This window comes from Aotus nancymaae, unplaced genomic scaffold, assembly GCF_030222135.1.
Source record: "Aotus nancymaae isolate 86718 unplaced genomic scaffold, 86718_ANA_hifiasm-v0.15.2.pri h1tg000040l, whole genome shotgun sequence".
Taxonomy (NCBI): Eukaryota; Metazoa; Chordata; class Mammalia; order Primates; family Aotidae; genus Aotus; species Aotus nancymaae.
Genome location: NW_026988454.1, coordinates 126,808,510 through 126,821,870, shown reverse-complemented (window position 1 = coordinate 126,821,870; position 13,361 = coordinate 126,808,510). Strand labels below are relative to the sequence as shown.

The window sequence follows — 13,361 nt, the reverse complement described above, 5'->3', positions numbered from 1 at the left end:
ATCCTAGCACTTTGGGAGGCCGAGGCGGGCGAATCATGAGCTCAGGAGTTTGAGACCAGCCTGAACACCATGGTGAAACCCTGTCTCTACTAAAAATAAAAAAATTAGCCAGGCGCAGTGGTGCATGCCTGTAATCCCAGCTACTCAGGAGGCTAAGGCAGGATAATCGCTTGAACCCAGGAGGCAGAGGTTGCAGTGAGCCAAGATTGAGCCACTGCACTCCAGCCTGGGGGACAGAATGAGACTCTGTCTCAAAAAAAAAAAAAAAAAAAAAAAAGAGTTTAGTATACATAATAGATGATAAATAAGAATAAACGTATATATAATTATATATTATGTAAACCTATGACTTTAAATTTGTTTGAATACTACCCACAGTAAGAAATATGCAATCCAGTACATACTCATACACAAGTAAAGTTTTATGCAACACAACTGATTCTTTGTCGGGCGCAGTGGCTCATGCCTGTAATCCCGGCACTTTGGAAGGCCAAGATGGGCGGATCACGAGGTCAGAAGATCAAGACCATCCCAGCCAACGTGGTGAAACCCCGTGTCTACTAAAATATAAAAAGCCGGGTGTAGTGGCGTGCGCCTGTAGTCCCAGCTACTGAGGAGGCTGAGGCAGGAGAATCGCTTGAACCTGGGAGGCAGAGGTTGCAGTGAGCCGAGATCTTGCCACTGTACTCCAATCTGGCAACAGAGCAAGACTCTGACTCAAAAACAAAGCAAAAACTGATTCTTATAACTTACTGCAATACACTTCCACAAAACTGATATCATGACCCAACAGTGTGTCTCAGTTCAAATTCTGAAAATACATGGTGCCCTCTGGCTGTGTTAAATTTGGGTTCATTATATATTCTTACATAATTCTCTAGTTGTTTCCTTTGGATTAACATTGCCACTCCTCCCTCCTGACAAGGTTGTAACTTAATAATAGCATGTCTTATAGCAGATGTCCCACAAGGTACACTTATGCCTCACTGCTTTATACTGCTGAAAAACATCTAATTTCTGTTCATTTATTACAGTGGCAGAAAATGAAAGAAACCTTGAGAAAACTCCCATTCTCCCTCTAATTCTCATCACTGAGGCCTTTCTGCCTGACATAGAGAAGGCATATATTTGGGATGGGGAAGCAACACTGATTACAACAGAATGAAGTGCAGTTTCTTTTTTTCTTACATCTAGAGGTTTTAAGATCTAAGTGAGAAAATATCACACTCCTACATGCTCCAAGAAGGGTTTTTGAGAAGCAGTCTATGATGAATATCATTCAGGAATATCTGGAGATTCCTCACAAAAGCAAGTGTGCAGGAATCACCTTGACTGTTAGAAGCAATCAACAGTCTCCTGTCAGTTTCTTTTGAAATCTGTGCATGTTCTCTTTCCTTTTGTCATATGCCCTAGCGACTTCATCAATGTATAAAGGGAAATGGGCCAGGTGTGGTGGCTCAAGCCTGTAATCCCAGCCCTTTGGGAGGCTGAGGCAGGAGCACTGCTCAAGACTAGAAGTTTGAGGCCAGCCTGGGAAACAAAGGGAGACCCGGTCTCTAATATATGTATATTTAAAAAAAAAAAAAAAAAAAGGGCCGCACCGGGGAGGTGGAGCACGAGCGCACGTGTTAGGACCCGAAAGATGGTGAACTATGCCTGGGCAGGGCGAAGCCAGAGGAAACTCTGGTGGAGGTCCGTAGCGGTCCTGACATGCAAATCAGTCGTCCGAACTGGGTATAGGGGCGAAAGACTAATCGAACCATCTAGTAGCTGGTTCCCTCCGAAGTTTCCCTCAGGATAGCTGGCGCTCTCGCAACCGTCCCACACCCCAAAACAAGCAATGGGGAAAGGATTCCCTGTTCAATAAGTGGTGTTGGGAAAACTGGCTAGCCATATGCAGAAAGCAGAAACTCGACCCCTTCCTGACACCTTACACTAAAATTGACTCCAGATGGATTAAAGACTTAAACATAAGACCTAACACCATAAAAACACTAGAAGGAAACCTAGGCAAAACCATTCAGGACATAGGCGTAGGCAAGGACTTTATGACCAAAACACCAAAAGCATTGGCAACAAAAGCCAAAATAGACAAATGGGACCTAATCAAACTCCACAGCTTCTGCACGGCAAAAGAAACAGTCAATAGAGTGAATCGGCAACCAACAAAATGGGAAAAAATTTTTGCAGCCTACCCGTCTGACAAAGGGCTGATATCCAGAATTTACAATGAGCTAAAAAAGATTTACAAGAAAAAAACAAACAAGCCCATTCAAAAATGGGCAAAGGATATGAACAGATACTTTACAAAAGAAGACATACATGAGGCCAACAAACATATGAAAAAATGCTCATCATCACTGGTCATTAGAGAAATGCAAATCAAAACTACATTGAGATACCATCTCACGCCAGTTAGAATGGCGATCATTAAAAAATCTGGAGAAAACAGATGCTGGAGAGGATGTGGAGAAATAGGAACACTTTTACACTGTTGGTGGGAGTGTAAATTAGTTCAACCACTGTGGAAAACAGTGTGGCGATTCCTCAAGGACCTAGAAATAGAAATTCCATTTGACCCAGCAATCCCATTACTGGGCATATATCCAAGGGATTATAAATCGTTCTACTATAAGGACACATGCACACGAATGTTCATTGCAGCACAGTTTACAATAGCAAAGACCTGGAACCAGCCCAAATGCCCATCGATGATAGACTGGACAGGAAAAATGTGGCACATATACACCATGGAATATTATGCAGCCATTAAAAACGAGGAGTTCACATCCTTCGTAGGGACATGGATGAACCTGGAAAACATCATTCTCAGCAAACTGACACAAGAACACAAAATCAAACACCACATGTTCTCACTCATAGGCGGGTGTTGAACAAGGAGAACACATGGACACAGGGAGGGGAGCACTATACACGGGGGTCTGTTGGGGGGGAGGGGGGATAGCGGGGGGGTGGGGAGTTGGGGAGGGATAGCATGGGGAGAAATGCCAGATATAGGTGAAGGGGAGGGAGGCAGCAAATCATACTGCCACGTATGCACCTATGCAACAACCTTGCATGTTTTTCACATGTACCCCAAAACCTAAAATGCAATTAAAAAAAAAAAAAGGAAGGAAGAAAGGAAAATGATGTGAAACTTACCCTATGAATTCCATTCTTTGCTAACAATTATCCTATTCATTATTTTTTCATTCCAAAAACACTTGTTGAGTGCCAACTATGTACCAAGCCAGATGCTTCAGGCATGAGTGATACTGTGGTGGCTGGGGATGCCAGACCTGATCTGCCTGTAGGGAAGGTTACAATCTAGAGCAGAATGTGTAAAAGAGGAATCTGTATTTTTTTTTTCCACATTAATTTACTCTTTTCTGATCATTTTTCACATTGAAAATGACAGATTTGTAAAAATTCCAGCTTATTTTTACCAAGGAGAGTGTTGATAAAATTCAGAGTAGGGACTATCAGCACAACTCACTGACACTTGAGTAAATACTTTGAGACGGAAAGGATGGTACAGGGACTCACACACCTTGAAGTATAAGGTTCCCTTCTCTTTGACAATGGCAGCCTGCTCCAATTTTTCTTTGGTATCCATCTCCCAGGATTCTTTGGCCTGTGTGTAAATTTATGACAATGGTTAGATGAACACAGAGAGAAAAGCATCAGTTGAGGCCCATTAGAACACACAGCAGTTAATTCTAGAAGATACTGAAAACTGAAAAGACTCTGGCTGTTGAAACTGTGTGTCAGTGCCAATTTACTGCTAGGCCAGTGCTTCTTTACACTTCTTTACACTTTCCAGCATGACCAAGCTGCAGCTTGAACAGTGTTGCTCAAGAGGGAGGAGCCGCAAAAACACAGTAAGAAACATACTCTGGTAAGCACTGTTACAAAGTGAATCTTTACGAGTATAAGGTGAAGCCACGCAAAGTTAGGCTCATGCCTTATCTCCCTCTTGCAAACCTCTTCACTAAGTTGTTTCTCTCAAGCCTTCGTCTTTCAACTCGAAAATGGGAACATAACTGTAGTCAAGTTGTAGTTGTATATTCATAGAGAATTTTCAAAATTCAGGGTCAGGTTGTCTCAACACTCCAAAACAACTGGATATACTACTAATACTGCTAAATTACATCAACTTGCAGATGTATACAGGGGGATTTCAAGCAAAACATAACTGGGAATAAAGCTCATGCAAAAATATCACTTTAGAGCCATAAGTCAATGACTTCATTATCATCTGCTAGCTTGTATTGTGTGTATCATTACTTCCTCCATTACAGAAATAACTGGACTTGCCATTTTAAAGCTGGATCTAGAAGGACCACAGAGTCAAGAGAACAGTCTGGAATCCTTCCGGAAAAGTGGCAATGGGGGGTGGTCAGTGCTACTGACTGCATATAAATTATGAAGTTTAAACCGGTAACTAAAATTCTCGCTGTTCAAAAGACAAGTGTGTGTTCCTGTTGTCATAGCCCCTGCTATTCTCTACTTTATTATTATTTTTTGAGACGGAGTTTTGTTCTTGTTGCCCAGGCTGGAGTGCAATGGTGCTCACTGTAACCTCTGCCTCCCGGGTTCAAGTGATTCTCCTGCCTCAGCCTCCCAAGTAGCTGGCATTACAGGCAAGCGCCACCACACCTGGCTCATTTTTTGTATTTTTAGTAGAGACAGGGTTTCTACATGTTGGTCAGGCTGATCTTGAACTCCCAACCTCAGGTGATCTGCCTACCTCTGCCTCTCAAAGTGCTGGGATTACAGGTGTGAGCCACTGTGCCAGGCCGCTATCCTCTACTTTTTAAAAGTGAATAACGAAAGGGTTACTAGTCTTTCTGCTCATATAATTCTGTTTCCTAATAATGTAGCTCAATTATTCAAAAACTTAGTTATGGTTCAATTCCAGGTTTTAGCACCAAAACAAACAAAAACACCTAGTTAACAAGTCTCTGTATTTTTTATATTGGCTTCAGTCTTTATGGAATATAAGTATACTTTTTTTTCCTTTTTTTGAGACAGGGTCTTGCTCTCTGTCACCCAGGCTGGAGTGCAGTGGCATGATCACGGCTCACTATAGCCTCAATTTCTCAGGCTCAAGCAATCCTCCTGCCTCAGCCTCCTGAGTAGCTGGGACCACAGGCATGTGCCACCACATCCAGCTAATTTTTTTTTTTTTTGGTAGAGGGGGTCTCACTGTGTTGCCCAGGCTGGTCTTAAATTCCTGGGCTCAAGCCATCCTCCTGTCTCAGCCTCCTAAGTAGCTGGGACTACAGGAATGTGTTGCCATACCCAGAAAATTTTTAAAAAATATATATATTTTTTTGTAGCGAGGGGGTCTCATTGTATTGCCCAGGTTGGTTTTGAACTCCTAAGCTCAAGCAATCCTGCCTCAGCCTCCCAAAGTGCTGGCATTATAGGTGTGAGCCACCATGCCTAGAATATAAGTATATATATTTTTAGATGGAGTCTTGCTCTGTCCCCCATGCTGGAGTACAGTGGCACGATCTTGGCTCACTGCAACCTCCACCTCCTGGATTCAAGCAATTCTCCTGCCTCCGCCTCCCAAATAGCTGGGATTACAGGTGCCTGCCACCACACCCAGCTAATTTTTGTATTTTTTTTTTTTAAAAGGAAGAAAGAAAGAAAGAAAGAAAGGAAGGAAGGAAGAAAGAAAGAAAGAAAAAGAATGAAGAAGAGGAAGAAAAAGGAAGAGAAAAAGAGAGAGAGAATGGGAGTATTGCTTTCTTGCCCAGGCTAGAATGCAGTTTAGTAATGGGTATTGAAAACCTCTTTTATACCAATAATTATACTTAATGATGTAGACAGGAAGGAATAAGGGAAGAAAATAACAAGCAGCCAACCAATATTTCATTTAAACCTATGAAATGCTATGCGATTACTGAGGGGTGATTTACTTCCAATTATGTAGTCACTTTTGGAATAGGTGTGGGGTGGTAATGTATGTTTTGTGTATTTGAAGTGGAGAGTTCTATAAATGTTTATTAAGTTTACTTGTTCCGGGTCTGAGTTCAGGTCCTGGATGTCCTTGTTAATTTTCTGTCTCGTTGATCTATAGAATCGTTAGCTCTTCTTGTTACATTGATCCTTTTGCCATTATGTAATGTCCTTCTTTGCCTCTTTTGATCTTTGTTGCTTTAAAGTCTATTTTATCAGAGGTGAGAATTGCATCTCCTGGTTTTTATTTATTTGTTTATTTTTACTCTCTGTTTGGTTGGTAAATCTTCCTCCTTCTCTTTGTTTTGAGACTTTGTGTATCGTTGCATGTGAGATGGGTCTGGATGCAGCATACCAATGGGTTTTGGCTTTTTATCCAATTTGAATATATATGAGTTTAATACTGCCATTTGATGCTAGCTGGCTGTTTTGCCCATCAGTTGGTGTAAATTTTTCATTGTGTTGATGCTCTTTGCTTTTTGATATATTTTTGGAAAGGCTGATACTGGTTGTTCCTTTATATGTATAGTGCTTCTTTCAGAAGCTCTTGTAAAGCAGGCCTGGTGGTGGTGAAGTCTCTAAGTACTTGTTTGTTCGCAAAAGATTTAATTTTTCCTTCGCACATAAAGCTTAGTTTGGCTGGATAGGAAATTCTGGGTTGAAAGTTCTTTTCTTTAAGGATGTTAAATATTGGTCCCCACTCTTTTCTAGCTTGTAGGGTTTCTGCTGAGAGATCTGCTGTAAGTCTGATAGGTTTCCCTTTGTGGGTAACCTGACCTTTCTCTCTGGCTGCCCTTAGTATTTTCTCCTTCCTTTCAACCCTAATAAATCTGGCGATTATGTGCCTTGGGGTTGGTCTTCTTGAAGAATATCTTTGTGGTATTCTCTCTATTACCTGGAGTTGAATATTACCCTGCCTTGCTAGGTTGGGAAAGTTTTCCTGAATGATATCCTGAAGAGTATTTTCCAACTTGGATTCATTCTCTTCGTCACATTCAGGTACACCTATCAAACGTAAATTAGGTCTTTTCACATAGTCCCATATTTCCTGGAGACTTTGCTCATTCCTTTTTATCCTTTTTTCTCCAATCTTGTCTTCTCGTTTCATTTCACTAAGCTGTTCCTCGACATATGATATCCTTTCTTCTGCTTGATCAATTCGACCGTTTAAACTTGTGCATACTTCGCGAAGTTCTCGTGTTGTGTTTTTCAGCTCCATCAATTCACTTATATTCCTCTCTAAATTGTCCATTCTCGTTAGCATTTCGTCAAACCTTTTTTCAAGGTTCTTAGTTTCTTTGCATTGGGTTAGAACAAGTTCTTTTAATTCACAGAAGTTTCTTATCACCCACCTTTTGAAACCTGCTTCTGATAATGCAACACACTCGTTCTCCATTAAGCCTTGTTCTGTTGCTGATGAGGAACTGCGATCCCCTGTAGAGGGAAAGGCATTCTGATTTTGAGTATTCTCTGCCTTTTTAGGCTGGTTTCTTCCCTTCGTTATATATTTATCCCTCTGTCGTCTTTGTAATTACCGACTTTCTAAGTAGGTCTCTGAGCAGACATCCAACTTGTTGATTCCCAGCGCCGAAATCTGAGCAATCCACTGCGCCGGCCAAAACAGCGGTGTTAAGATTGATGGTGCTTTTCTGCCCGGGAATCTCCGGATTCTGCACCAAGAACGGCCGCACTGAGGCGCCAGCGCCAGCAAAACCGCCGCGCCGGCTACAAGAGTCGCCCTGGCGACCCGTGGGGCTCCTCCGCTGGGAATCTTAGTCCGTGAGCAACAAAAATTCGTCTGAAAGTGTGGCGTCCTCTCATTCTCTGCGCTTTCACTGGGAGCTACGAGCCCGATCTGCTAGTGATCAGCCGTCTTGGATCAGTTCTCTAATTTTTGTATTTTGAGTAGAGACAAGGTTTCACCATGTTGGCCAGGCTGGTCTCAAACTCCTGACCTCAGGTGATCTACCTGCCTCAGCCTCCCAAAGTGCTGGGATTATAGGCATGAGCCACTGCGCCCAGCCTGGCCTAGAATATTCCTAATACTACAAGGTAGAGGATTAAATCACATTGCCTCAAATATCATCATATACCTTCATATAATTTCAAATATACCAAGCAGCAGTGTATGAATATATTCTTGGAGCAATGACAGGGCACAGGCTTGCTGTGGCACACCACTGGGAAAGTGGTCCTAATAAGTAGTGTCCAGAGGAAGAGCGTGCTTTATAAAAATGAACATAGGAGGCCAAGGCTGGTGGACTGCCTGAAGTCAGGAGTTCGAGACCAATCTGGCCAACATGGTGAAACCCTGTCTCTACTAAAAATTCAAAAAAATTAGCCAGCCATGGTGGCATGCACTTGTAATCCCAGCTACTTGGGAGGCTGAGGCAGGGAACTGCTTAAACCAGGGAGGTGGAGGTTACAGTGAGCCAAGATCACACCACTGCACTCCAGCCTGGGCAACAGAACAAGACTCCGTCTCAAAAAAAAAAAAAAAATGGAAATAGGAAAGCCAGAGGTCTACATAACCACATGCTAAAGACTATCTTCTCTCTAACAGTAAGAAAAAACACAATATGCTATGAAGACAGCATTAGGGGATCAGTGCTGAGCTAGCAGGCCTTTGGAAGAGGTTATTTGACAACAATCAGTGGTCATAACCAGAGCATATGTTTGTTTGGAGGACATGAAGTGGAAGGGGTATGATTAGAAATGTCACTGTTGGAGGAGAATCTCAAAGCAGGCCTCCCCTCGCCTTCTTAGCCCAAAGGTACAGGCCCACAGGAGAATGATTTTTTTACTGAATCTATAAAATATAAATGGTCATGTTTCCATTTATATTAATGTGCTTAATGTGGCCAGGGACAGTGGCTCACACTGTAATCCCAGAACTTTGTGAGGCCAAAGCAGGAGAATGGCTCAAACCAGGAGTTTGAGACCAGGCTGGGCAACACAGTGAGACCCCATGTCTACAAAAAATAAAATTAGCTGGGTGCGGTGGCATGCGCCTATAGTCCCAGCTACTTGGGAGGCTGAGGTGGAGGACTGCTTGAGCCCAGGAAGTCCAGGCTGCAGTAGCTATGATTGCACCCACTGCACTCCAGCCTGGGTGACAGAGTGAGATTCTATCTTGGAAAAAAAAAAAGCTCAATGTACAGAATGTGGAGGTAGCACTATGTGGGAATAAAAAAAGAATACAAATGCAGTCCTTGAGGAGCTCCACAAAGGGTGGGGCTTTGGAAATGCCAGGGGCATGTGGCTGAAGATGACAGCAGACCTAGCTCAGGTATATGCTGTGTGTCCAGTTCAGCTGATGCTGGGAGCCTCCAGAGTGAAACTGAGATGGAAATATGTTCAAGGAGGCATGCTGTCTCTGGAATCCAAGGCAACTGACAAATTCTCTCTCTTCTCCACTTGGAGAAGTATGAAAAGAAAAGGCCCAGGGTTAGGAGGTTTCTTTCTTGTATCCCTGGTCACAGAGCCTAGTAGCCCTCGAAGACTTGCAGTTGGGATAACAACTTGCGGCTACAGTGCAGGTCTCTTCGTGACTCCTGTGAAGGGTACAATCCGTTCAGCTCTGAAAAGCTGCACCCTACTCCCCCAAGGAGTCACTTGGCAGAATGTGAACCTTTCTGTCCTCAACCCAGGAAAAAAAAAGTACAAAAAGAACAAGTCTAGGAACAAATAAGGGAACAAGTCTTGGATTCTACCCAAAATAGTTAAAAAAAAAAAAAAAAAGCTGACACATAAGAACAAAATAAGAACACGGAGCTCCTTCGTTGTATATTGGCTGTGCTATGTCAGTTGTCCCATTCTTTAGCAGCAGTGCTGGAGGCAAGAGACAAACTTGATAATGAATAAACACCATTCATCTATACCACCTACTAAGATAAGATACTGATTTATAGGAAGTGGATGCAGAAGACATCTACCATGATTTTAAGGAAGTTGGTATTTTCTCACCTTTTCGAAGCTCTTAAGTGTAACTTCATAGATAAGCTCAGCATTAGGTTCAATGCCAAATTTAGGCTTCCCTGCCTCTCCAAAACCATATCTGAAATGGAGAATAAAAAATAAAACTTTAAAAGAATTGGTGTATTTCCAGGCACTTCCTTTAGTATTTTGAGGCATCAACAGAGCCATTATTTGCAAGCTACATATGTCAGAGACCCAGAAGACAAACCAGATGTTGACCAGAAGATACAGTGTGAAGTATCATTGCTACAGTTTTCATAGAAACCAGGCTAGGTTTAGTTTTCTCCTTCACATTCACATGTAATGCAACACCTGTACTCCTTCGGGCAGCTTGATTAATGAGATTTTAAATGTCACTGCCTTTTTCCATACTTGACTTTATATCTAGTTCTTTTTATAAAATGGCCATGATTTAGCTACTAGGAATTTCCCCCTAAGTTTTATCAGCAGGAAGGACAGGGAAGACACAACCACTGTAATTTTTAGGGTGGTATTCATCAGAAGTATGTTTTAATAAGGTTTTAACTTTAAAGTGCTCTCACCTTCTAGTAGTAGCACTTCCAGTCACATAAATGAAGAGGAAAGGCTCACATATCAGGAGAGAAAAGTTTTCACACGATTTAAGTTTTTTAAAAGCACATGAAGGAACACAAATAACATAATGATATACTCAAAAATAAGCTGCCCTAGCAAGTTCTGACACCTTCTCTAGAGAAATATTCTTGTGGCTTGTAGCTATCAGAGTGTAAGATTCTATACCTTTTAGCCAAAACTTACTGAATAAAATAACCGAGGACATACAAATCTTTTTTGTATCAGGTAAGATCTCCAGCAAGTTAAATGTCTTCAGGAAGCAGATATTTACTAGAATGGGAGCTCCAGCAGAGCTCTGTCTGGTTCAACTGTTTCCCAGTGTTTACAACAAGGCCCAACATATAAGTCAGGTGTTCACCGAAATATATTCTGTTCCCATTTGTTGCAAGTCAAGCTGTTCTTTAATAAATGAAATGGTCTTACAAAAAACTTAGTAAACTCAAACTTTCAGGGTACAGATTGAAAGAGGTCAAAACTGGGTTGATCTAATACCTCCAGTTTTCTCTGGGGCAAAGGGTGTAAAAGGAAACACTCACATTTTGTTGCTTGCACCACTTTCTTTACCTTTTGCCTGAATTTTCCAGGAATAAAAATGCTTACTCACTCACCTCCACTGTTACACAGAAAATGGAAGCTGGAGCCAGAAACAGGAATAGAGATACAAGAGCTGGTAGGAATAAGGAGCAGGGCACAGGGCATCTTCCAAAAAGACATAAAAAAGGACGTAATTACCAGTGACCAATTTTAAGAAGTGATGCCTAGTTTTCTACTTTGAGATCTTAGATGTATATATGTACTATTTTGTTTCTGCCATCTGATAAATTAAAAAAAAAATCTGTAACTACCTCAGTAGGTAGGTGAGTCCTTGCTAAGCATATGTTTACTGACAGCATGTTACATTTGGAGTCCTGTGCTAAGCAGTTGCAAATACAACAAATGATCTGGCATTTGCCTTAGACCAATGGATCTCGACCAGGGTGATTTTAACTCCTCTTCCTTCCAGGGAACCTTTGGCAACGTCTAGAAACATTATAGGTTGTCACAACTATGGAGGTGCTACTGGTATCTGGTGGGAAGAGGCCAGGAATACTGCTGGATATCCTACAATGCACACGACAGCCCCCTATGACCAAGGATTAGTAAGCCCAAATTGTCAACAGCGCTGAGGATGAGAAAATCTGCCTGAGAGGAAGGTGGGGGTGGGGATGTGGGGGTGTATCAAGAGAGGCATCAAGTATCCTATTATTGATGGGATTAAAGAAGACTAAAGGTAAATATTTCTACGGTCTCCCGCAGGTGAAAATGAAGCGATTCAGTCAAGATACGTGGTGTGGCGCACATTATCTTGCGGAGGTGGAAGCTCACGCCAAGCTATTCTGGCAGCACCTATCCTGACTTCCATATTACACAGAAAGTTGTTAGCCTGCATAAAGAAGGAACCAGGGCACTCAACTCATCCAACTAAAAAACAAACACCACAAGAGGAATCTTAGGACCTAACCGAAAGATAATCTAGACTATAGTAACAGAAGGAATTCAGTATTAATGTCCTTGAATTAAGACTAGCCTCCAGAGATTAGAGATACAAATAATGACTATTAATGACCATTAAGTCTTAATGTGCATATAAGAAGCACTTGGACTACAAGCTCTTATCAATCACTCCCTTTTTACAGATGAAGAAACAGAGGCTTAGAGAGAAGTGCTTCCTGAGAAGTCACACAGAGAGGCAGTGGTAAAGGAAGGGTTTAAATTCAGACCCTGTGTGTCCCCAGAAAATGTAGGTGCTTTTTTTTTTTTTTGACTCATACTGCCTCATAACTAGACACCATGGCTCTTGGTAGCCTGGTGTTTTTTGTTTTTTTTTTGAGACAAGAGTTTCAATCTGTCACCCAGGCTGGAGTACAGTGGCCCAATCTCAGTTCACTGCGACCTCCGCCTCCCAGGTTCAAACGATTCTCCTGCCTCAGCCTCCTGAGAAGCTGGGATTATAGGCGCCTGACAACACCCCTGACTAATTTTTGTATTTTCAGTAGAATGGGGTTTCACCATGTTAACCAGGCTGGTCACGAACTCCCGACCTCAAGTGATCTGCCTGCCTCGGCCTCCCAAAGTGCTGGGATTATAGGTGTGAGCCACCATGCCCAGCCAGTAGCCTGTGTTTTTGTTTGGGGTTCATGCATGACAGAAACATAAGGAAAGGGAAGGAAAAAGTTAAAGCTATCTACACTTGACCTAAAACAAAAAAGATTTATTTATACAAAGGGAAGATAATGTCCCAATAAGAAGAAAGAAAAATGGACTGTCTGGAAATGTTTTATGAATTTCTTTTTGTTTTATCAAAAAAAAATTTTTTTTTTTTTTTTTTTTTTAAAGATGGGGTTTCACCATATTGGTCAGGCCGGTCTTGAACTCCCAACCTCAGGTGATCCGCCTGCCTTGGCCTCCAAAGTGCTTGGATTACAGGCGTGAGCCACCACGCCTGGCCAGTTTTATGAATTTCTTATGAAGACATTCTAGGCCAGGCGTGGTGGCTCACGTCTGTAATTCCAAGCACTTTGGGAGGCTGAGGCTAGAGGACTGCTTGAGTCCAGGAGTTTGAGACCAGCCTGGGCAACATAGTGAGACTCTGTTTCTACAAAATGAAAAAAATTAGCCAGGTATGGTGGTGCACGCTTGTAGTCCTAGCTACCTGGGAGCCTGAGGTAGGAGGATCTCTTAAGCCCAGGAGTTCGAGGCTACAGATTATGCCACTGTACTCCAGCCTAGGTTACAGAGTGAGACCCTGTCTTGGGGCGGGGGGGAGAAAAGAACCATTC

The 13,361-nt window shown here is 42.2% G+C and overlaps 1 protein-coding gene across 2 annotated transcripts in view; it reads right to left on the bottom strand.

Annotated features, from left to right (window-relative positions):
- The window catches only part of FKBP5 (FKBP prolyl isomerase 5), an 89,059-nt gene that overhangs the window by 12,136 nt on the left and 63,562 nt on the right, over positions 1-13,361 (bottom strand). For both annotated transcript variants that reach the window (XM_012461601.2, NM_001308526.1), the window contains 2 exon segments: positions 9,937-10,027; positions 3,551-3,634 (listed from right to left, as the gene is read on the bottom strand). In XM_012461601.2, the coding sequence (XP_012317024.1) occupies positions 3,551-3,634; positions 9,937-10,027 (175 nt within the window).